This window comes from Electrona antarctica (assembly GCF_951216825.1).
Source record: "Electrona antarctica genome assembly, chromosome: 18".
Taxonomy (NCBI): Eukaryota; Metazoa; Chordata; class Actinopteri; order Myctophiformes; family Myctophidae; genus Electrona; species Electrona antarctica.
Window position 1 is genome coordinate 36,332,223 of NC_136799.1, and position 22,036 is coordinate 36,354,258.

A 22,036-nucleotide genomic window follows, 5' to 3' on the forward strand; every position below is an offset into this window, starting at 1 on the left:
TAGTGTCAGAAAAAAACAGAACAGCTCACAGAAGATATAAAAAAGGTAACTATAGTGAAAAGTGTCAATGGTGCGCACGGATCAAACAAGATGAAATAACAAACGATACGGGCACTCAGGAGTTTATACATATAGCCTATGTATATAGGGTTAAAAGTGGTTAACTTGTTGCTGGACACCCCCTGGAATTGATTGATTGATTGAAATATTTATTAACAGTTTGCAGAATTACAGTACATTTCAAGCACAAACTCAATACAAAGACTGTTAACTGTGAGTGGACGACCCAATTAAGCATTACACTTGTTTACAAGAGGGTCCACCATGTTCAATTCAAGCCCCTCAAGGACCTCAGGGGGTCCCCGGTCTCCACTCTGAGAACCGATGATATCGATTAACAGGGGAGATGATAGGAACCAAACAGTTTCACTACATTTTGTCTGTGGAGATTCACCACATTCATCTGTGGTAAAAACAAGGGGGGAAAAAATCAACTCGTTACCACCATCTGCTGGCCAGACACCCACCGTTTCTAGACCAGTGATTTTCAATTTAAGGCCCATTATTTATCCGGCATTTGATGAGATGTAGCCTCTCAGACCCAAAACTAAAGAATATTTTGTTGTCGTTGGATAAGATTTTGTCCACAATTCCATGCTGTATTGATGTTGGTACCATAGGAGAGATAACAGGCAAACGATCAAAATAACAATTATTCTACAATCTCAAATTGTGTATACTTCTTGTAAATTAGGTAATAATTCAACTCTTGAGAGCGTAAAACAAAGAGTTAGACATCTCTAAGGGTCCATTTGGTTAGCAACTCTCCATCATTTAGCTGGGGACCACCTGGAATCCCCTCAAGGCTGACTGGTGGTCCCACTGGTTGAAAACCACTGTTCTAGACATAGGTTTATAGTATACACATCTGTATTCTGTTTCGTTAGTAAGTAGTGTCATGAAATAAAATGAAAACAAACGTCATATGTACACAGTTGTTCAATACTGAAACTACATTGACGTTTCCTCAGTTTCAATCAATGTTATTGAAGCTTCCATAAGGTTTGATTAATGTTTATTAAATACATGAATCCAGCAGTCTTGAGCACTTACATGGCCTCTGGTGATACACTCATAGCTTTTCAGAATAACACCTTCATTTAATAAGGCTCAAAAGAATGGATGATAGTATTTTGACATTTATGCAATGGTGGAAAGTAACCTACTACATTTACTACAATTATGGGGTATTTTTACGTCACATTTTCAATACTTTATACTTCTACTCCAATACATCTCAGAGGCAAATATTATACTTTTTACTCATCTACAACAATCCTTTGAAAACCTTAGTTACTTAGTTAATGTGTAGATAGATGTAGATTATTATCACAAGCCCCTATTTTATACTTTGTCTGTATATCTGCCGATATACAAGCTCACAACGAACTCCATTGCATTGAATCATCAATTGTTGCTTTGATTTTATGTTGGTACGTGTAGCATATTTTGAATTTTTACTTGTAAAATAATAATAGATCTGAAAAATCTTGAAAATGTGACGCAAATCTTTGAATATATATTCTTTCAGAGAAAACGTTTTTAACTCAAATCTTTGCTTCTGGGGGGTCCCTGGAACAACATATTTTCAGATGGGGGTCGGCGGCCAAATCCATATATTTTTGGGGGTCCTTGACATGAAAATGTCTGACATAGAAACAAGAGTTTTTTCAGAAAACTGTCAGGATTTTCTTTTTAGAAATTTGTAAGAATCTTCCTCAGGTCTAAATGGGTTAAGTACTTAATCCACCAGTGCCATTTAATGAAGAAGTCATTTTACACAGGGGTGGTGGGTGGCTTTTCTGACTTGGTTAATTTCAACAGTCTCTGGATGTCAGGCTCGATGTCTATTGTGGGGAACTTTTTACTGTATCTTTTAAAGGGCTCGCCCTCTGGCCCGATGAGAAACTTCTCAAAGTTCCAAGAGATGTCAGTCCTGCAGATGGGACTCCACACCAGGAACTTGGGGTCCTGCATGAGAGAGGTGGGGTCGTCGTCGGGGAAGGGCAGCTTGTCTTTGAGGTAGGCGAACACAGGGTGGGTGTTGGTGCCGTTGACCTCACACTTCTCCAAGACGGTGAAGCCGGGCTGGTAGCCTCCGCCCGGACGCACATGCTTCAGGCAGTTCAGGATCTCTCCGTTACTGCAGTTCTCCTGAAAAATCGCACGCACGCACGCGCACACGCACACGCACACGCACACGCACACACGCGCACACACACACACACGCACACACAATATTGTTGATGTTTTATTATGGTTTTATGGTAAAAATACATATAAATGATAATGTTTGCAGTGGTGGAATAAGTACTCAAAAAGTTGCAATACCACGAAGTAGAAGTATTTCTTACTTAATTACTTAACCCAACGACAGGATATAGAAGACATTTTTAGAATCTGATCTCAGGTCAAAATGGGTTAATGTGCTGGGTAGCTTAACCTATAATAATACATAATTCATCAGTCAAAGTGTTTTATAAATCTGTAGTAACCAGTAACTAAAGCCTAAAAGTGTCAAATATTTATAGTAAAGAGTACAATACCTGTAGCTTTGCTATCTCTGTTCTGTACAATTCAACACATTTGCTGGTAGCAGTGTGTTTGACTGTTTCTAAGTACTACTACTATTGACTCTGTCTAAGTACTATTTAACCCATTTAACCTGGTGTAACCTATACGTTGTTTTACCTTTAATGCCGGCTGCGCCCTCTGTGTCACATACACCTACGTGTCTCATATAGCAACATATATATATATTTGTTTTTAAATCTTTTTAGTAAGAATTTGAGAGTTTAGGTTTTAGGAGGCGGTTTTAGAATCGGCCTCAGTTAAGGTGACAAAAGGTGTGGTTGGGTTAGGGTCAACGTCAAGGAAGCCGGAGATTTATATAAAAATCACACCCGTGTGAACTGAGTGGTGTAAGGTTTTATATAGCATGATCAGCTGTGGTCTGACGTAATGTCTGGTCAGGAGGGTCTGGCTGGGGTCTGGTCAGGAGGGTCTGTCTTGGTAAAGAGCAGCCGTGATCTAATATTCTCTTGGTGTTGAACAAGACTTTGTCTTGCGTCTCGTCTATTGGGCTTCCCACCGTCTTTAAAGATCTTTGGTTTCAAGGGTCTCAAAGAATGAATGGCCTTCAGGTCTGATTCTGGTAGGGTCGTCTTCGGGTCTGGTCAGGAGGGTCTGTCTCGGCAAAGAGCAGCCGTGATCTAATATTCTCTTGGTGTTGAACAAGACTTTGTCTTGCGTCTCGTCTATTGGGCTTCCCACCGTCTTTAAAGATCTTTGGTTTCAAGGGTCTCAAAGACTGAATGGCCTTTAGGTCTGATTCTGGTAGGGTCGTCTTCTGATGTGATGATTTGTGACCATGAAGTTGATTCAGCTGGAGTTTTTGTCCGATGTGAGGTATTATATAAGGTAAGGTATTATATAGCCTGATCAGCTCTGATCTGACGTAATGAAATCACACCCGGATGTGATTTCACAACTGGCTTTTTTTGTGCAGAAAAAATGAGCATGGTTGCTACGGTCATCCAGTTCACCCGGGTGTGATTTCATTACGTCAGAAATTATTTTGAACATAGCAACCATGCTCATTTTTTCTGCACACAAAAGCCAGTTGTAGGAGTGGTTTACACCACTCAAAAAAGGAAAAATCATTACTCAAGTACTTCCCCCATTTTCAACCCTATCTTCATATAATGTGAGAAAGTCTTTCTCTCCTGTAAAGTTAGCATGCTGAAATAGAAGCCATTGTCCAGGCATTCATCAAAGAAGCAACACCTGACCTCCCCCTGGCCAGCCGGGGCGCCTGATGGAGGGGAAAGGAACTGATTGGAATAACGTGTTCCTTCCACGCGCTATGTCCGGCTGGGGAAATCCCCCCCCTGTCAGTTGAAAAGAAGCAGCTTGGACTCCTCATGCATAGAAGGAAGCATGAGGTCAGTCCGCTGCCCCCCCAGGTTGGCAGAGGGAGTGTAGCACCCAGGATTACATTAGATAATTGACACTGGGTGAAAAAAATGGGTTGCAAAATCGTGGGATAAAAAAATATATATATATATTTTAAAAAAAAGCTCAACACAAAACAGTTACTTATTATAGGAAACCTGTGAGTCGTCTCTGTCCGGTGGGAACCTCATATGTCCAAAACTTTTATTTTTGAGGATCCAAAAGTAGCAGATCTACAAGCTCAAATAACTTACGCATCTGATACTTTTGAGTGACACTGTGGTATGATCAATTAGGGGCGTTAATTTACAAAAAACTATGGAGATAAGAGGTTTCTGCCCAACAGCCAACGCATTGTTATCATCATCGTCATCATGTCACTGACCTGGTAACCAAACTGGTTACAGGGGAAGCCCAGGACCACGAAGCGGTGGGGGAACTTGCTCTGCAGCTGGTTGAGCTCAGTGTAGTCCCGGGTGGTGGTGCCTCAGAGAGACGCCACGTTCTCGATCAGCACCACCCGTCCCCTCAGCACGTTGAAGTCCATCTTGTCACCCTCCACCGTGGTGGCCTGCGGGTCACCGTCGTGACATTTTAGTTGACGATTAATTGTCGTACAAACATTTAGCCTTTTAGAACAACAATTGCACAGGGAAGATATGACAACTTAAAGCAGCACTGTGAAACCTTTTTTTTTTAAATTAATAAAATGTAATTTTGTCCAATCTGTATGGTAAAGTATACGGCAGGGGTGCCCAAAAGGTAGATCTTGATCTACCAGTAGATCACAAAGGCTGTGCAGGTAGACCACATGACATGCCCCTGGCCTAAAATATAAATAATTTAAATGAAAATGTTTGGCATATGCCACTTGAATTAAGGTGACTTGATTGATTTACATCAAAAGGGGCCTGCCCACAATGCAATAGCCTACTTTGTTTTCGAAACTACGAACGCCACGTGCTGAAATTGAAAGTGTACACCACCACCACAAAATCTGGATTGTTATACATGCAGCCTTGCATCTTTATTGTCGGCATGTCTTAAAAATAGGGGAACATTCGGCAAAAACCAACATTCATCTACCTATTTTCACTATTATGCATGATTTAAGTGGTTAATGAAAGCCAGTCATCCAAAATGGTCAATGGAACAACAAGAAACCGGCATTGAAGGAAATTAAGGACACACGAAGTGCAACTATGCAAATATTAATATTCCATTACGGGTGTTGTGTTGTCTGCACCATTCAGAATAACACAGCATTCCAGTCTTGCAAAACCGTACGTTATTCAAATCTTTATTCAAAGTGAGTGGCATATTCAAAGAGGGTGTATAATGCAATTAATTCATGCAAGCACACACTCACACTAACTGATCTAACCTAAGCCCTAATGGATAGATGTCTAATGTTAAACCTAACCCTAAAAACGCACGCACGCACGCACGCACGCACGCACGCACGCACGCGCGCGCGCGCGGGAACCCCTGGTATACGGTATATAAAACTGTATAACTTATACAATTGGGTGATTGTATTTTGTCTCCCTGCTTTCTATTGAGACATTTAGATCGTGTCAAAGGTCAATATCTCACCTAGACACAGGATCTGACACGAATTCTGACTTGGTCAAGATTACATTTCTCCCCTGAGCAAGCAGGCAGGCTCTATTAGCTCAATGGTAAAAGTGCCAGCACCATAGAGTTATAAAGGATAGAGTGCAGACCGGGAGAGACAGCCCCGCCCCCTGCGGTTCATTTCAATGGAAGTTGCTCAGTGGCATTTTGAAGCAGCCGGAAGAACGCTCTACTTCCGCACAAAAAAACTGACAATGACTGGCACCAATAATCTAAATGAACAATGTACTATGTAGATAGGCCAAAATATTTCTATTATATAATTATATACTTTCAATAATCTTCTGAAATTTCAGATCTACAAGCTTGTAAAACAGATGATTTTATACAGAAGAATGGAAGCGATTCTAACGATTATACCAAAAATAATTGTGATTATCTCAAATGAATTGTTATCATTCGATTATATATATATCGATTAAATAAATAAAACATCGTCCATTAAATGTTACATTGAATTTGTCTTTGGCACGCTTGCATCCAGTATACTGTACATACAAACAATAAGAAACACAATAGGCCTACATAGATTACACAAATGCAATGAAATATAAGAATTGTGACAAGCGTATAACCTGGAGATCGTAGAATGTCTTGGCGATGTATGCCATCTTGTCCCGTGCTGCGACTCTGTGACACACTGATGGCAGACAGGATCCCAGCGTGTGACTGTACCCAACACCCTGACGATCACCTGGCTGATGAGAGAGAGAGATAGATGGAGAGAGAGAGAGAGAGAGAGAGAGAGAGAGAGAGAGAGAGAGAGGGCTCGCTTCCACGGGTGTCAAATGGCCCAGTCTGCGGGCAATCAATATGTACCTGACACCCGACACTCTCACAGGTGTAGGTAGATTCCTATTACATATAAATCAAGTGGGTTGATTGTCTATATATCGCAGTAATCACATGATTTGACACTTTATCAAGTGAGATCAGAGTATTCTGTCAAAGATAAGATGCAGTGAATGTCACAATTTATATTTGTGACATTTTTTTGCGTCAAAAATCTCCAAATACTATGTGAATGAAATGTAAGTGTAAGTAGTGTAGATTAACTAAGTACATTTACTCAAGTACTGTACTTCAGTAAAACATCTTGTATTTTTTTTTTTACTTTACTAAATTATTTCCAGTTTTTAGTACATTTTCTCTGATCTACAAGCTCACAATATTTTCAAAATTCTATTATTCGATTTTCATTTTTTTACATTTGAATTTGAAAACATAGAAATGGGACATTCTGCATAATGAGCGACTACTACCTTTGGTACTTTTAAGGACATTTTGATACTAAAACGTTTGTTGAATTTTTTTACTTTTAGCGAGCATACATGATTGGTTACAGGCAGAAAGTTAGAAAAGGGTTACACGTGTTATGTTATGATATTCATTTCATGACAATGTTGCGACCCATCTTGGCTTCTGGTTCATAAAACATTTAACAAGTCATTACCTTTCTTTTTACAGCATGTGATGAAAAATGAATGAACACTGCAGTGTCTGTCTCCCTCAATGGGCCAAACTACCCCCCTCAGTCCTATTCTGGAGAAGCACCATGACTCTGCAATTCTCACATCTCCAATCAATCTGCTTTTGACACTCAAAATGAAAGTTTCTTCACAAAGTTTATTTTCCTTCAAAAATATCAAATTTAAAATAAAATATAAAATGCAATTTCAGTGACACTTCGTTTCTATGTCAATTCAACATAACCATTTGTTGCCCTCGAGAGGACCACTTCACCCATTTTCAAGATATCCTCACTCATGCTCATTATTAGAAGAAATTATTTCTGTCTACTCGGTCAGAGAACATGCCTACCAGTACCAGGTAGTAGACGGAAATGGTGCCATTTTATAATGAGCAAACCATAAATTGAAAATACAAAGTTATTAAAACTCAACACAGTAAGACTTTGAAAACAGTTTCTCGTGAAGATCTTTAGCCTTTTCCTTCTCCAAGACCAAGAAATCAGCCACCGAAACAGCTGGAAAATCTGTCGATTTAATGATTGTGTTTGAAAATGGGTGAAGTACTCCTTTACTTTGCTCAAGTGCTCCATAAACAGTTGGCAAAGACAGAGTTTCAGCATGGTAGACAATAAACATGATTCGGATTTACGGTCATCTTGTTGGAGAATGACACGTGACGTCTATTACTCATGCAAATAAGTGCGGCGAGGTAAATTAATCCCTCCTCACCCAGGTGTGGGTTTCACGGTGTAAATACTAAATAATTTATAGTTTGTCCTCTGGCTTCCTTGACGTTGACCCTAACCCAAACCACACCTTTAGTCACCTTAAATAGTAGGCTACTTATGTTATACAACAGTCACACAAACACACTGCTTACCGGCAAATGTGTCGAATTGTACAGAGAGAGTAAAGCTTGACATATTCACAGTTATAGTTAAAAAGTTATAGAAATATTTTGTGCAAAGACATTTCTCAGAAGCAAGGCTATCACAGCATCATAGCGGGAGTGAATCAATGATAAAGGAAAAACGTATAAACCATATAAATATACAAAATATGGGCTTAAGTGTGGTTCGGGTGGTTTTGCACTCCCTCTGCTGGTATAGTCAGGTACAACAACCTGCTTTCAGTCCATCCATAGGTGTACTGTACAACAAGTGGAAGTAGTACGATGGAAGGGAAAGAAGTGCAATGAACCCCAGGTTATACAATTAAATATTAAAATAAGGGGTGCAGCATCGGGGCACCATCGATGGTCTTCGCTAAACATTCATACCATTTAGAATGAAATGCCCCACATACTGTGCAATTCAGTGGTTCCCAACCTTTTCCTTGGAGCTTCTACAGTATATATATGTGACAAAAGCGGAGAGCCGGAGACTCCACGCACGGATATGCAGTTTTCAGACATGTTAATTTAAGCCAGTTGCCAAAATTGCCGATCTACAAGCTCGTAGATCTATTTTCGATTTTTATTTTAAAGATCTTGAAAACATTTAGGCTATTTTTGAGTGACATACTGTATTGGCCTATTGGGTATGTCAAAATAGGGATGGAAGGTTATAAGTGTTTTTACTCCACGATGATGTTGTGGGAGTTAGCCGTCAGCGTCTCTGTCGGTGTGGAAGCCTCATATGTCCAAAACTGTTACTTTATAGGATTCAAATTCAAAAGCAGCAACAGTAGCAGAGCGGATCTGCTACTGTTACTCGCTAATTTACAAAAAAAAACACAGAAAGTTAAAATATGGAGATAAGAGGTTTCTGCCCGACAGCAATGCTATGTTAAAGTTAAAACGTTGAGACTACCTCCAATCAGACAAGATCTTTGGCGACCCCCCAAGGGGTTGGGAACCACTGCTCTGCATGAAGAGCCAGACACAGTGGTGAAAAGTAGCTATTTGGCACCATGAGGGTTGGTTTTGTGGCTAACAGGAGCAGGTCTTGTTGACATCGTGGGGCTCTTGAATGTCCTGGGCTTCCTCCAGAGAAACGCGGTCTAGATACTTATCTAGTGATCCTAGCAGGTTGGCCGCCTCTCCGTTGTGAGCCCGCAGCACCAGTTCTGTGAGACGAGTGAATGACTGTGTGGAAGAAGAAGAAGGAGGAAATGCGTTTTTACAGTAGCGCTCCGTCATCATGGGGGGAATTTCCACAAACATGAATGACTACACTCTTAGCTAACTTAGACATCATTCTATCAATTACTTATTTCATTAATCGAATAACTGAAGCACATTTTCGAAATTCTTTGAAACTGCTAACTTTTAATGACCTTTTAATTGATTATTAAATTCAATTATTTTATTAACTTAATTGAACATTCTTTTATAATATAAATTTAAGGTAGGGTAAGTGATATTTTTTGGTTGAAACACTATAGCAATGAGTACTGTTCCAGCTCTATTTGCTCACAGTGCTTTGTTGTGATCTTGTATATCTGCTATTATGAGAAACATACAATTTGTGACATTTTGTGATATTTGACAATATAATTTAATAAGTTTAGCACTCAAGATGTTGCTCTGCAAAAACTAAACAAACATAATACTCGGCTCATGTGCTGATCTATATTTCGAGTGGCCTACCTCATTGATGTTAATGTTTTTAGAGGCACTGGTCTCAAAGAAGTCCATGCCATTGGACTGTGCCAGCTACAAAATGAGAGTTATATGGAAGAAGATATGTTAGAACTTCTGTCAGGTGGAAACCTCATTATGTTACTTTTCAGGATTAAAATTAAAAAGTAGAAGATCTACAAACTCAAAATGTGTTGCTTTGCACCACGTTTTGAGCTTGTAGATCTGCCTTTGATGCTTTTGTGTAACACTGTAGTATGATCAGGTAGGGCGTTCATTTACAAAAATAATACAAAAAAAATGTGTCACACAAAAAAACTGCCCGACAGTGACGATATTCAATCATTTTCAACTTCATGAACTAACAATAAATGTAAAATGGTAAATGGTGCATTTATACAGCACTAAGGCACTTTACATAGGTGCATTATATTCACCCGTTTACACACACATTTATACAGCAATGGCAGAGGAAACCATGCAAGGCACCAACCTGCTCATCGGGAGCAATTAGGGGTTCAGTGTCTTGCTCAAGGACACTTCGACACTAACTCTGGGGGAGCCCGGAATCGAACTGGGAACCTTCCGGTTCCAAAGCGGCCGCTCTAACCAAGCCACTGCCGCCCCTGTAAATATTTCCACCATATTTGTACATGTTTGTGAAAAAGTCTGAACATTTTCAACAGATGAATGGAAATGCGGTCATTGGGCTAGTATGAAATACGTGTGACAGAGGCCTAAGTGATGACACACAGATCATTGTGTCGCAGACTGGATTGGAATGATGTCTGACATGTGTACCTTTCTTCCTTGTTCCTTGGTGACCTGCCTACTCGGGTCCTCGTCAGACTTGTTTCCCACCAGAATCCTCTGGAGCTCACCAGGCCCGTACTGCAAATAACAGCAACAGGACACAGTCAGGAGTCAGGACCCAGCTTGTCACTGACTCACACACTCGGCGACCTGCTGCTTCAAATTCACTAGAGGTGCTGCAGTTGGCTGTGCCACAGCGCAAATGTAAACACAACAGGACTACAACTCAAAATTATTATGGAGATATCAGATTTTTGTCCCGCTGCTTCGGGTTCATCGTTTCTGCTTGAGAGAGACCAGATGCAACTTGTGAACTCAATACTGCCGCAATCTGGCGGAGTCAGGTTAGGTCAGAACAGGGAAGGGAACGTGGGGAAAGGAGAGCAAAAGGACAAAGGTTTGAAAGGAGGACGTGAGTGAAAGGAGAATTCAGCTCACCTCATCCACATCACTTGCCCACTTCACTATGTGCTGAAAGGAAGGCTCGTTGGTGATGTCGTACACCAGGACGATGCCCTGGTTAGGATGACAAGGGGGAAAAGGGGAAGTATGAGGGTTAACCTCGCACCACCAGACTTTCCATCTCGGGGAAAGCCTGTTCTGTGTTCCTAAATTGCCTGTGTGATCCGGTCTAGACCGGATGATAAAAAAAAAATTAAAAAAAAGTAAAAAAAACTCTCCGTTGTTTGTTTTGGTCCCCGCCCCCCCTGGTTTGTTTTTAGTCTTGCCAGTCGCTACGAGTTGGAATAAAATATGGATATACCAAACAAACTGTTCCAAGAAGTACTTGAAGAAATTACTCTGAAAAACCCTGCCTTTCATTTCCCCCCAAACCGGGAGGTATAATCTTCCATTACTACCTCGCACTGTCAAGTCTGATCTCTCTTTTTTTGTCATCAAAGTTTTTTAATGATTTTACAATAAAGCATACAAAATACACATGACTTACACAAAAGAAAGAGACAAGAAAAACACACAAAAAACAAAAAACAAAACTAGCAGTCAAAAAAGAAAAACCCCAATGGACAACACCCCTCCACATTCTGTTGTTGACAATAATGATTATATCCGTAATGTATTACCAATTACAAATTGTTAATGCAACAATCCTTTAATATACAAATAAAAGTAGTCCCATATTTCATGGAACTTCCCTTTGACATTGTTCCTCCTGGCAATTGAGTATTCGAAGGATGCAGTTTCCGTCATAAGTTGAGTCCAGCCTGTGATCTCTGGCGTAACAGAGCTCTTCCAGTTTCTCAAAATCAACCTGGCTGCCGTGATAAGACCTGCAGTCACTAATGCATGTTGTGCCTTGGTGACCCCCTGTGGCAGCACTGTGCGATCACCCAAGAGACATAACCTCGGGCATTCTGGTAGTATTAGCCCCATCCAGTCTCCAAGTTTCCCCAGTACCTCTTTCCAGAATGGTATAACCACAGGACATTCCCAAAAAGCATGTAAAAATGTACCATTTTCCCCTTTACATTTCCAACACCGTTTGTCTTCCACCAAGCCCATCCTAAACAGTTTCACAGGGGTATAGTAGAATCTATGTATAATTTTGTAATGTGTAAATTTGCTTTTAATATCCCTAGTGGCCCACCCAACTTTGGAAATTATATTTGACCATTTCTCTTCACTTATTTCACATCCTAAATCCCTTTGCCATATTAATCTAAGATTTTCAGTCTTTGCACTTTGTAATTCCATTAAATTTTTGTAGATTATTGAGGCCCTATGCATTGTTGGTGGCCAGTCAAAAATAGTTTTCAACATATTAGATTCCTCTATACCCCTGTTAAGGTTGAACACACTTCCAACACTACTTCTTAGTTGAAGATATTTCCAAAATTCACCCCTACCCATCAGGTTAAATTGATTCCCCAACTCCTGATATGACTTAAAAGTTGCATCCAAATATAAATCATCAATTACACCTATGCCATTTCTTTGCCAAGGCTCCCAGCAGAATGAATGTTTACCTATCGAGATGCGTGGATTATCCCATATAGAAGAATATCCCTGTTTATATTGGGATTTCCCCATCAGCCTATGGACCTCAGACCATACCCAATGGGAATGTTTCAAAATGGGACACTTCCCCCCTTCTACCATTCTAATCTGAGAGAGAACCTGTATGGGCTTGAAAGGAGCCACCATAGACGTTTCTATCTTTACCCAGTCCAGTTGGTTATCCCCTTCAGCCCAATGCCTCGCTAGTTTAGACAATTCAAAAGATAGATTATACATTTCTACATTCGGAAGAGCCAAGCCGCCACACTCCCTAGGGGAACACATTTTTTTAATATTAATCCTTGGCTTTTTCCCATTCCACAAATAATCTCTCACCATCTGATTATATTGTTTGTATATCCCACTAGGAATAGTCAGTGGTAGCATCATTGATACATAATTAAATTGTGGCGCTATAACCATCTTAATAGTATTAACTTTGCCCCATAAAGTAAGATTAATTATTTTCCACCTTTCCAAATTGTTTTTCATCTCTTGAAGTAGTGGTGCAAGATTCATTTCTATTATATCTGTCAACTCAGCACTTAGCTTTAGACCCAAATACTTCATTCCCACTGGTATCCATCTAAATGGAAAACTGGAAACCTCTGACCGGGCACACGACCTAGACACAGGCATCACCTCTGACTTCTGCCAATTGATTTTATACCCAGATATTTGAGAGAACATTTCAATCTTATTAAGAATTATGGGAATAGAGGCAGCAGGATCCGACACCAGTACCAAGATGTCATCCGCATATAAAAATAGCTTATGTTCCGCACCCCCACCCCACACACCTTTAATACCTGCATCTGCTCTTAAAGCCACAGCCAACGGTTCGAGAAATATGGTGAAGAGTAGCGGACTCAATGGATCCCCCTGTTTCTGGCCTCTCGTGAGCCCAAAGAGAGGGGATTTCATACCATTCGTCAAGACAGATGCCTTAGGGGACAAGTATATAATCTTTATCCACTTTATGAACCCCTCTCCAAATCCAAACACCCTCAACGTATAGAGAAGATAGGCCAATTCACATCGGTCATAGGCCTTCTCTGCGTCCAATGAGAACGCCGCAGTGGGCGTGTCCACGCCACGACTAGCCCACATAAGGTGTAATAACCGCCTGACATTGTCTGATGATGTGCGTCCTTGCACAAAACCAACCTGATCCGAGTGCACCACAGATGGCAGCGAATGCTCTATTCTTGTCGCCAGTACTTTCGTGAGAATCTTGCTGTCAACATCTATCAGACTTATAGGTCTATAGCTCCCCGGATCCGTAGAGTCTCTGTCTTTCTTCAGGATTAGAGTTATAATTGCCTCATTAAACGTATCTGGTAATTGCCCCAGATCGAAAGATTCTTTGTAAACTTGTGTCAGTATAGGCGCCACTATGTCAATATATTTTCTATAATATTCAACAGGCAATCCGTCTAACCCTGGTGATTTACCCATTTTCAGTGATAAAATTGCTTTTCTAACTTCCCCTTCAGTAACAACTCCTTCCATCTGTGCTACTTGTCCCTCTGACAATTTTGGGATATTTAGGTTTGCGAAAAAGGCCTCATATTGTCCTTCTGACGGATCTACTTCAGATCTATAGAGTTTCATATAGAAGTCTTTAAATACTTCATTAATGTCTTTGGTGCTCGTCACTAGATCCCCATTTGTGTTTTTGACTGCTGGTATTAAAAAACTAGCATCTTGCTTTTTTAATTGCCTAGCCAATAGTTTACTAGCCTTCTCGCCACTTTCATAGAAGTTACTTTTCAATCTAAACATAGCATATTCTACCTTTTTATTATATAAGTCATTTAATTGTAATTTCAATTCACATACTTTTCTTAAGTGAGCCTCATTGTGATTATTCACCAAGTCTTTTTCTGCATCCTTGAGCTGGGTTTCTAATCTTAGTAATTCTGCCTTACTGTCTCTTTTTTTCTTACTTGCACGGGCTATTAATTTACCTCTAATATATGCCTTGGAGGCCTCCCAAACCGTACCTATTCTCTCTACTGATCCTATGTTCGTATCAAGAAACATTTTAAGATCCTCCCCTAATGCATTTGAAAAGGTTTCATCCTGAAGTAACGACACATTCATCCTCCATCTGTTGGACTTAATAACACCTGCCCCTAATTTTAACCCCATTTGTACAGTAGCATGATCCGTCAAGGCAATGGGTCCAATTGTACAGTCCACTGTCCCCTCTACAAGGTCTTTAGATATCAGAAAGTAATCTAAACGGCTATGACATTTGTGCATATTAGAGTAAAAGGTATATTCTCTATCTCTGGGGTGTACTAATCTCCAAATATCCACCAGACCTAGATCTCTCATCATTAAATGTATAGCCCTTCTGTCTCTTGGTGTACTAATCGTGGAAGATGTTTTGTCCAAAATCCCATCCTGTACTTGATTATAATCACCACATATTATTGTCTGACCATCTACTATCTCCCCCATCATTTTATTAATCCTATGAAAAAAATCAGGTTCTTCCTTATTTGGGGCATAAATATTGCATATATTAACTTTAACTTCATTTATCTTAGCCTCGACACATATTATCCTTCCTTCATTATCTTTGTGTTGCTTCAACATGACAAAGTTTAAATTTTTATGCACAAGTATTGCAACCCCACGTTTATTGCTAGAATAAGAACTATGAAATAACTGTCCAACCCATCCTGTTTTAAATTTTACTACTTCTGTGTCCACCAGATGTGTCTCCTGTAACAGGGCTACATCTGCTTGTTGAGATCTAAGATAGGATAAACATTTTTTCCTTTTAGCAGGGTTATGTGATCCATTTATGTTCCAACTGATAAACCTTACCAAATTTAAATTAGCCATATCTTAACCCCATTTCTATTCCCGGATATTGAATTGTTGATCAAAGTATATACATTACAATCAACCACATCACTTAATAATAACCATTTAGGGTGTTGTCCGACTGCTAAACCTACCAAACAAAAAAACAACAACAAAGATATGCATTGTGACCCCCGTTTTGAATACTGACACATATACAAACACAAACACAAAAAAGACATCCATAAATGGGGGAAAAAACCCCACCCACAAACCATATATGCACCAAAACCTTTTTGTTGTCCTAAATGATACAAAACTACCCCAACTATTCCGTGAGATGCGTTCAGAGATACCCAGCCCACAAAACCCCGTCCCCAAACAACCCCCTCATAACGTCTCACTCAAACCTCCTATGCTAATATCAATGCTTCCCACACGGTGGCAGCATGGAACCACCAGAGAAATCCCCCAGTCATTGACGACTTCCTTTAAATAATAATGCACATACTTAAACTAAAACTCCCCCAATAAAACGTATACCCTTCGTTTTACCATTTCAAGCGTATTCTTATACTGTAAACAATCTTAAACATGGGACTCTCCTCTCCCATTTCCAATAAAATAACGTAAAAGAAAAAAGAGCGTCACTTTTAACTGAAGCCCACTACGTGAGTTCTACTTACCCCTTGTAGTATCAAACAAAAGAGTCATCATCTCCAATAAATCATCTGACCAATAAAACGTAAAACAAAACCATTCTTTCTAAAATACTTATTCCGTCATAATTTCAAATAAGACCATTCTCTTCGTTCATAAAATAAAACAAAACAAAGACCGGTACCGTTTCTGGGTTATTCTCTCAGCAGTCCATCAGCCATTTTACGCTTATTCATTCTGGTGATCTGGTCCTTCTTCAGCACGAACGACGGCAGTGTCCCCATTCGCGTCAGCAGCGTCCCCCGTCGTAACGGCGTCTTCCTCGGTCATGTCGGTAGCACCACCACCACCAGCCTCGCCGGAGCCCCTGGTAGATTCTCTATTCAGGAACGTCATTGCGCTGCGGTGATCGTCAAACCTCATCCTCTTCCCGTTCCATGTGAAGCGCATTTGTGCAGGCGGCGCCACCGTAAACCTTACATCCAGAGAGTGCAACTTTTCCCTCACTTCGGAAAACTTTTTCCTCTTCTCCGTCCATTCCCGTGGCAGGTCCTGGAAGAAAGACAACTTGCATCCTTTCCACTCGACTCCCTGCCCCTCCCTGTATTTGCGTTTTGCGGCATTAACCACTTTCTCCTTCTCCAGAAAGCACAAGAAGCGCATAACAATAGGTCTCGGTGGACGTTTTTCATCCCATACTAGACCGCCAGGGACTCGGTGCACCCTCTGCAACTGCGCTTGGTCCAGTTGTATGCCCAGCGCTTCATCAATGATTTTCCTTACACATATCTCGGGTTTCCCATCCTCCATCTTTTCTTTCAAACCGACCAAAACCAGGTTCTGACGCCTGTCACGCCAATTTGCCTCTTGCACAGCAGCCTCAAGCATTGCGCATTTCTTAGCATTCCCCTCCACTATAGGCCGGAGGCTAGTGTTTTCATCTTCGAGGTCAGATATCCTGCTTTCGGCTGCTTCTAGACGCTGTATGACGCCATTTACATCCACGCGGAGCCCCGCATTGTCCTTCTTCACTTTGTCAATATCAGCTTGCAGGGCCAACAATAACTTACTAACATGTCCAAGCTCTTTCATAGCCTTTCCAAGTGATTTATGCATAGCAGATAGGACATCTGTCTCCACACTTTGTGTTTCACCGGCACCTGTAGTAGGCTTGGAAGTAAATATGTCGTCCTCCACCTGCATGTCCGCCATGTTGGCTTTGCTCCGCGTTGTCCGTCGGTGGCTCTGCTTAGTCTGTTCCTGCCCAGTTGCCATCTAAACACCAATATTTGTTACACTGTACCATTGAGAAGTTCGTAAAACACTTTTTAACGTTGTAGAGTAAACTTAATCTGTCACATTTTGAGGTATTTGGGTTGTTCTGTTAGGAGCTTCGTTTCAAGCGGCCATGTTCCTCAGCAACCCCACGTGACCAAGTCTGATCTCTCTTTAGAAGCGTTAATATTACAAATTAGATGCTTGGTTAAATCAGAAATTAGGAGAAGAACATCGACAGCAACATAGATTCATAGATAATAGCAAGGTTTGTCAGGCCGTAAACAAGGAAGTGAATGCTACGCGCATGAGCAAAACATGTCCGGGAGCTCTGTGTAACACGTTGCCTAGCAACGGGAGGTGTCAAAAAATAGATATTAGTGATTTGGTTTTATACCATTAAAAAAATACCTAAAAACGTCTCCAGACGTCCTGGACCTCCTACGGGTATAATTATAAATACGTATGGGTACGTCTTGAGCAAAAATAGTGTTAACAGGTTAAAAGTTAAAACCTATGAATAAAAAGGGATATTGATCATAAGAATGTGTAGAATACTAACCTGGGCCCGTCTATAGTACTGTTTGGTAATGGTCTGGTACCGTTCCTGTCCAGCCGTGTCCCTGCAAAGAAGACCAAACGCAACCCCACCAAACAAACTCAACATTTGCATCAACATACCAACATAACAGCATTATATCCCAATCTCTCTCTACGCCATTTCACTCACCAAATCTGTACTCGTACCTTGACGCCATCTATTTCTAGCGTTTTCATTTTGAAGTCGACACCTGCGAAATGGAAGAAAACATGTTTATTGTCTTGGGGGGACCGACGGACGGACAGCAGAATCATCACGATCAAATGAAACTTTTAGGGTTATATTCCATGGGCTGTCACGATTATGACATTTTATGTGACGAATGTTGTTGAACATAAAAACTAAATCTTTGGCTTTTAGGCTTTGTAAACAAAAAGATGCACAGGCATAGGCGGCGGGTGGATTTTACCTTTGGGTAGGCTAGAATTGCGTGGGGGGGGGGGGGGGGGGGGCAACTCTCGCGGCCGAGCGGAGCGAGGCCGCGCAAATTTATTTATTTTATTTATTTCCCCCAGATGGTCTAAAAATGAGTTACTTTGACCAATTTATTACCCATCTCGTACACCATTGCTCACGAAAGCAACACCCTTGACCCAATTATAGACACTGCATCTAGCTTTTAATTAAAGTTCCCCGGGCATTGTTTTGGGATATTTTGGCCGATATGGGTCTTTTTCTCAAGTCTCGAGTCAGTGTGGAGATTACCCGGCGGTGTTGCTGCCCCTCACGGCTCATGGCTCTTCACAGACGGCACACAGACAGCAGCCACTCCGCTGAACGTGTCAGTGTTGCTGCAGTGGTGTGAACTGTGAACCGTGCAGACGGTCACTGGTGGTGCTGCTGACTGCTGACAGCCGAGCCGACTCACAGCTTCTTCTTAGTTCTGAATTACTTTATCTTTGCCTTGAAAAAGACCGTAGGGCGTAGGCTATATCCATTTTGCGTTTTGCTGTTTTCCAAAACAAACCAGCGCGCGCTACTAGTCTGTTTGCTACAAAGCGACTGGAAGGAAGAGGTTTATAGAAAGGCTACCAAGTAGCCAATCATATGACCCGATCAGCGATCACCAGGGGGCAGCGACAACACACGCACACACACAATAGCCTTCTATATAATGCTGGGCACATATATTATATATATTTAAAAAATACCCAGCAACATTTTTGGGAAGGCTAAGCCTTCCCTAGCCTTACACACCCGCCGCCTATGTGCACAGGGCATAATTTGACAAATAACTTACATAATAATTTTACTTTATACTTAAAGAAATCTACAAGCTCCTTTTTTTAAGATTTGTTTTTGGCTTTTCTGCTTATATTGATAGATTGAAGATTGACAGGAAAGCGAGCGAGAGAGAGACAAGGGGAGACATGCAGCAAAGGTCGTCATGAACGGGACTCGAACACGCTGTCATGCCAGAGCCTATATGTGGCATACGCCTGGACCACAAGGCCAGCGGGCGCCCACTACAAGCTCAAACGCATCACAATGTAACATGATTCAGAGGCACTAAAAGCAGTGTTTCTCAAACATTTTAATTTCAAGTACCTCCAGTTTTGAATACATTAGCTATATGGACAATTGGACACCCGAGAAAGAAAGACATCAATCATAAAATCAACAGTCAAATAGTCAGAAGTTTATATTAGTGATAGGGTCGCCCACTTCCAACCAACAAAAAAAAGGCTTTGACATCTTCCAACTCCTGCTCCTTGTCATTGTAGCATTTAAATTAATTCTCACTCAGAACCCATAACTCTCTCAAGAGTTAAATATGGGAGTCCTTGAAATACAAATGTTTAATAACCACTCGAATGTGATGTGAATGTCAGGCCAGGGAAAGGATCACCATTAGACAAGCTCTTTTGTTTGCCATAACAACCCTCTGGTCATGTAAAACAAAGAAAAGATAATGTGTAAAACAGACCAGCCATTAGCTTATCTCAAAGACAGGAAGAGAGACATTAGTGATGCAGAACACTAAAGTTAAATTTGGCAGTCTCTACACATTTGATTGTGAAAAGAAAAATAAATATCAAATATGATCTGATATGATCAGTAGGCCTACATTAAACATGTCGTCTTTGGAAAATAAATCATCATTTGGTCTATTCAACACACTTCAAACGGTGTCCATGTGTTTATGTAATGGGGATTTATAGGAGCCTTAAGCCAAACTTCAAATAACAGTGGTGCCAGTGCTAATATGTTTCTTTGCTGCTCAAGCAGTTTGCACAATCCCAGCTAATGCTTGGGAGACCAGGAACTATAAGATTAGTCACAAGTACAATTGACTGTGGACAATTCAATGTTGAAACAGCAGCTTTTCTACTCATTTATATTGTAACCGAGTCCGACCATTGCGGTCTATTCTAATCTAGACAAACTTCCATAGTAAGTTTTGGAACAAAAACGTCACTGCCTTCAGTGGCTGCTTGCTTACCGATCGTGGATATATGCGATGTATGAAAATCGTTGTCCGAAAACCTGCTCAGCAAACAGGTTTTTCCAACACCAGAATCTCCGAGGATCAGCAACCTAAGCAAGACGTCGTACTGCTTGTTAGAAACCATAATAACGATGTGTGTATTTATTTATTTAGATGCGGGTTCAAAGCCAACTAAGCCAAGTGTTTTTTGCTGCTCTGACTCTCACTCACACAAACAAGCCGGTGGAGAGAGAGAGGTGTTCTGTTCTCCCCATCACTGTACAGTGAAGGAAGGGGGCGGGGCGCAGACCGACAGCCAGCCACAGTGGGAGGGGTCAGGTACAAAGTTAGCAGGTTCTTAAACTTTTTCATGTCAAGGTCAAGGACCCTTAAATTAATGTGCATTTAGCCCGAAATATTTCGTGCCAAGGACCCCACACAAGATGTATGGTGTTGAAAAGGTCAAAAACATTTTCAGATCATTTCAGGATTTAAAAAAAAGAAGGCCCAGGGGGTCCCCGGACCACACTTTGAAAACCCTGCACTAGACCAGGTGGATCACCATGGTAGTAGTCAGGTCCCAAATGGCATAAGGCAGAAATGGATTTAGCACATAAAAATTATATATAAACAACACATAAAGCACATTTATTTATCAGAATTATAGCCATTTTATAGTGATTAATTATGCTAATTACACAATTTCTGACTAAAGAGTGACTCGTATCACTCGGCATACGGCAGAAATTGATTCAGCACATAAAAATAGAAACCTCACATTAAGTAACTTTCCTCAAGAATGCCATCAGGAAGAATAGCTGCTGTGTCTCACAGCAAGCTAATGGGGATCTAATAAATAAATCAAATCAGGGTCAGTTTCTGAAGGTTTTTTTCTTCATTTGGGAACCAGACTATGGTCCACCTTGGTAACTGTCCATCAGTTATCTGGGGAACACCTGGAACCCCTCCAAGGACACACTTTGAGAACTACCGCTCTCGAGTAGTTTAGTGTGTTCTAGTTCAACATTTTGTCTGCTTGTTTCATTGTGTCATCATCACTTCCAATTTCACTTGAGTCTTTTTGGAAAAAGATGTGTTGGGTCACTTTTGTACTATTGTTTTAAGATTATTTGATACCAAAGCTTTTGTACTTTTACTCAAGTATAATTTTTTAAAATACAGGCCTTACTTGTAACAGAGTATTTCTATATGGTGGTATTGCTATTTTACTTAGTACTTCTTCCACCACTGCTCTTGGCATTCCTGGTGGACTTATGGAAGCCATACGTGTCCGTAAGTGGTTCCCAAACCTTTTCATGTCAACTTAAGGACCCACAAATTGATATGCATTTAGCCACGGACGCCCGTCTGAAAAGGTATTGTGCCAGACCACCAGAAGAGAACCCAGTTTAAAAATAATCTAGAATTATTCCAAATGATAAAATGTTTAATATTCTCAAATATCAATGTACAAGCTCACAGAGCAGCACAAAATGATGCGCTGAGAGCTTGTAGATATATTTGAATAGCCAACATATAAATGGATAGTGGTTAAAGGGATTGTGATGCTGTTAACTAATTTCACTGAGGACCCCTGGAAACCTACTCTCTGCTGCCCCATCTGGCGGAGTCAGGTTACTGGAAACCCCTTTGAGAACCAGTTTTCCCTGAAAACTGTCCCGAGTTGAAGGTGGTCACTACACTTTTAATTTTGACAC

The 22,036-nt window shown here is 40.8% G+C and overlaps 2 protein-coding genes across 6 annotated transcripts; both read right to left on the reverse strand.

The window, feature by feature from the left end:
- Positions 1-1,099: 1,099 nt before the first annotated feature.
- gpx2 (glutathione peroxidase 2) lies at positions 1,100-6,354 on the reverse strand. Its single transcript, XM_079528036.1, has 3 exons — positions 6,228-6,354; positions 4,400-4,585; positions 1,100-2,214 (listed from the first exon to the last, which is right to left on the reverse strand). Exons 1-3 carry the CDS (start codon positions 6,261-6,263, stop codon positions 1,837-1,839), a joined length of 600 nt encoding a protein of 199 aa, XP_079384162.1. The 5' UTR covers positions 6,264-6,354; the 3' UTR covers positions 1,100-1,836.
- Positions 6,355-7,258: 904 nt separating this feature from the next.
- Positions 7,259-20,668, reverse strand: LOC306942040 (ras-related protein Rab-15-like). 5 transcript variants are annotated; one of them, XM_079527723.1, is made up of 8 exons: positions 20,550-20,668; positions 20,334-20,428; positions 18,020-18,080; positions 17,852-17,912; positions 10,957-11,034; positions 10,507-10,596; positions 9,715-9,780; positions 7,259-9,210 (listed from the first exon to the last, which is right to left on the reverse strand). In XM_079527723.1, exons 1-8 carry the CDS (start codon positions 20,591-20,593, stop codon positions 9,055-9,057), a joined length of 651 nt encoding a protein of 216 aa, XP_079383849.1. In that variant the 5' UTR covers positions 20,594-20,668; the 3' UTR covers positions 7,259-9,054. The 5 variants fall into 5 exon arrangements, with proteins under 5 accessions (XP_079383849.1, XP_079383850.1, XP_079383852.1 ...); XM_079527724.1 differs by having other exon boundaries at positions 20,334-20,610; XM_079527726.1 differs by lacking the exon at positions 20,550-20,668 and having other exon boundaries at positions 18,037-18,080; positions 20,334-20,426.
- Between the last annotated feature and the right edge of the window lie 1,368 nt (positions 20,669-22,036).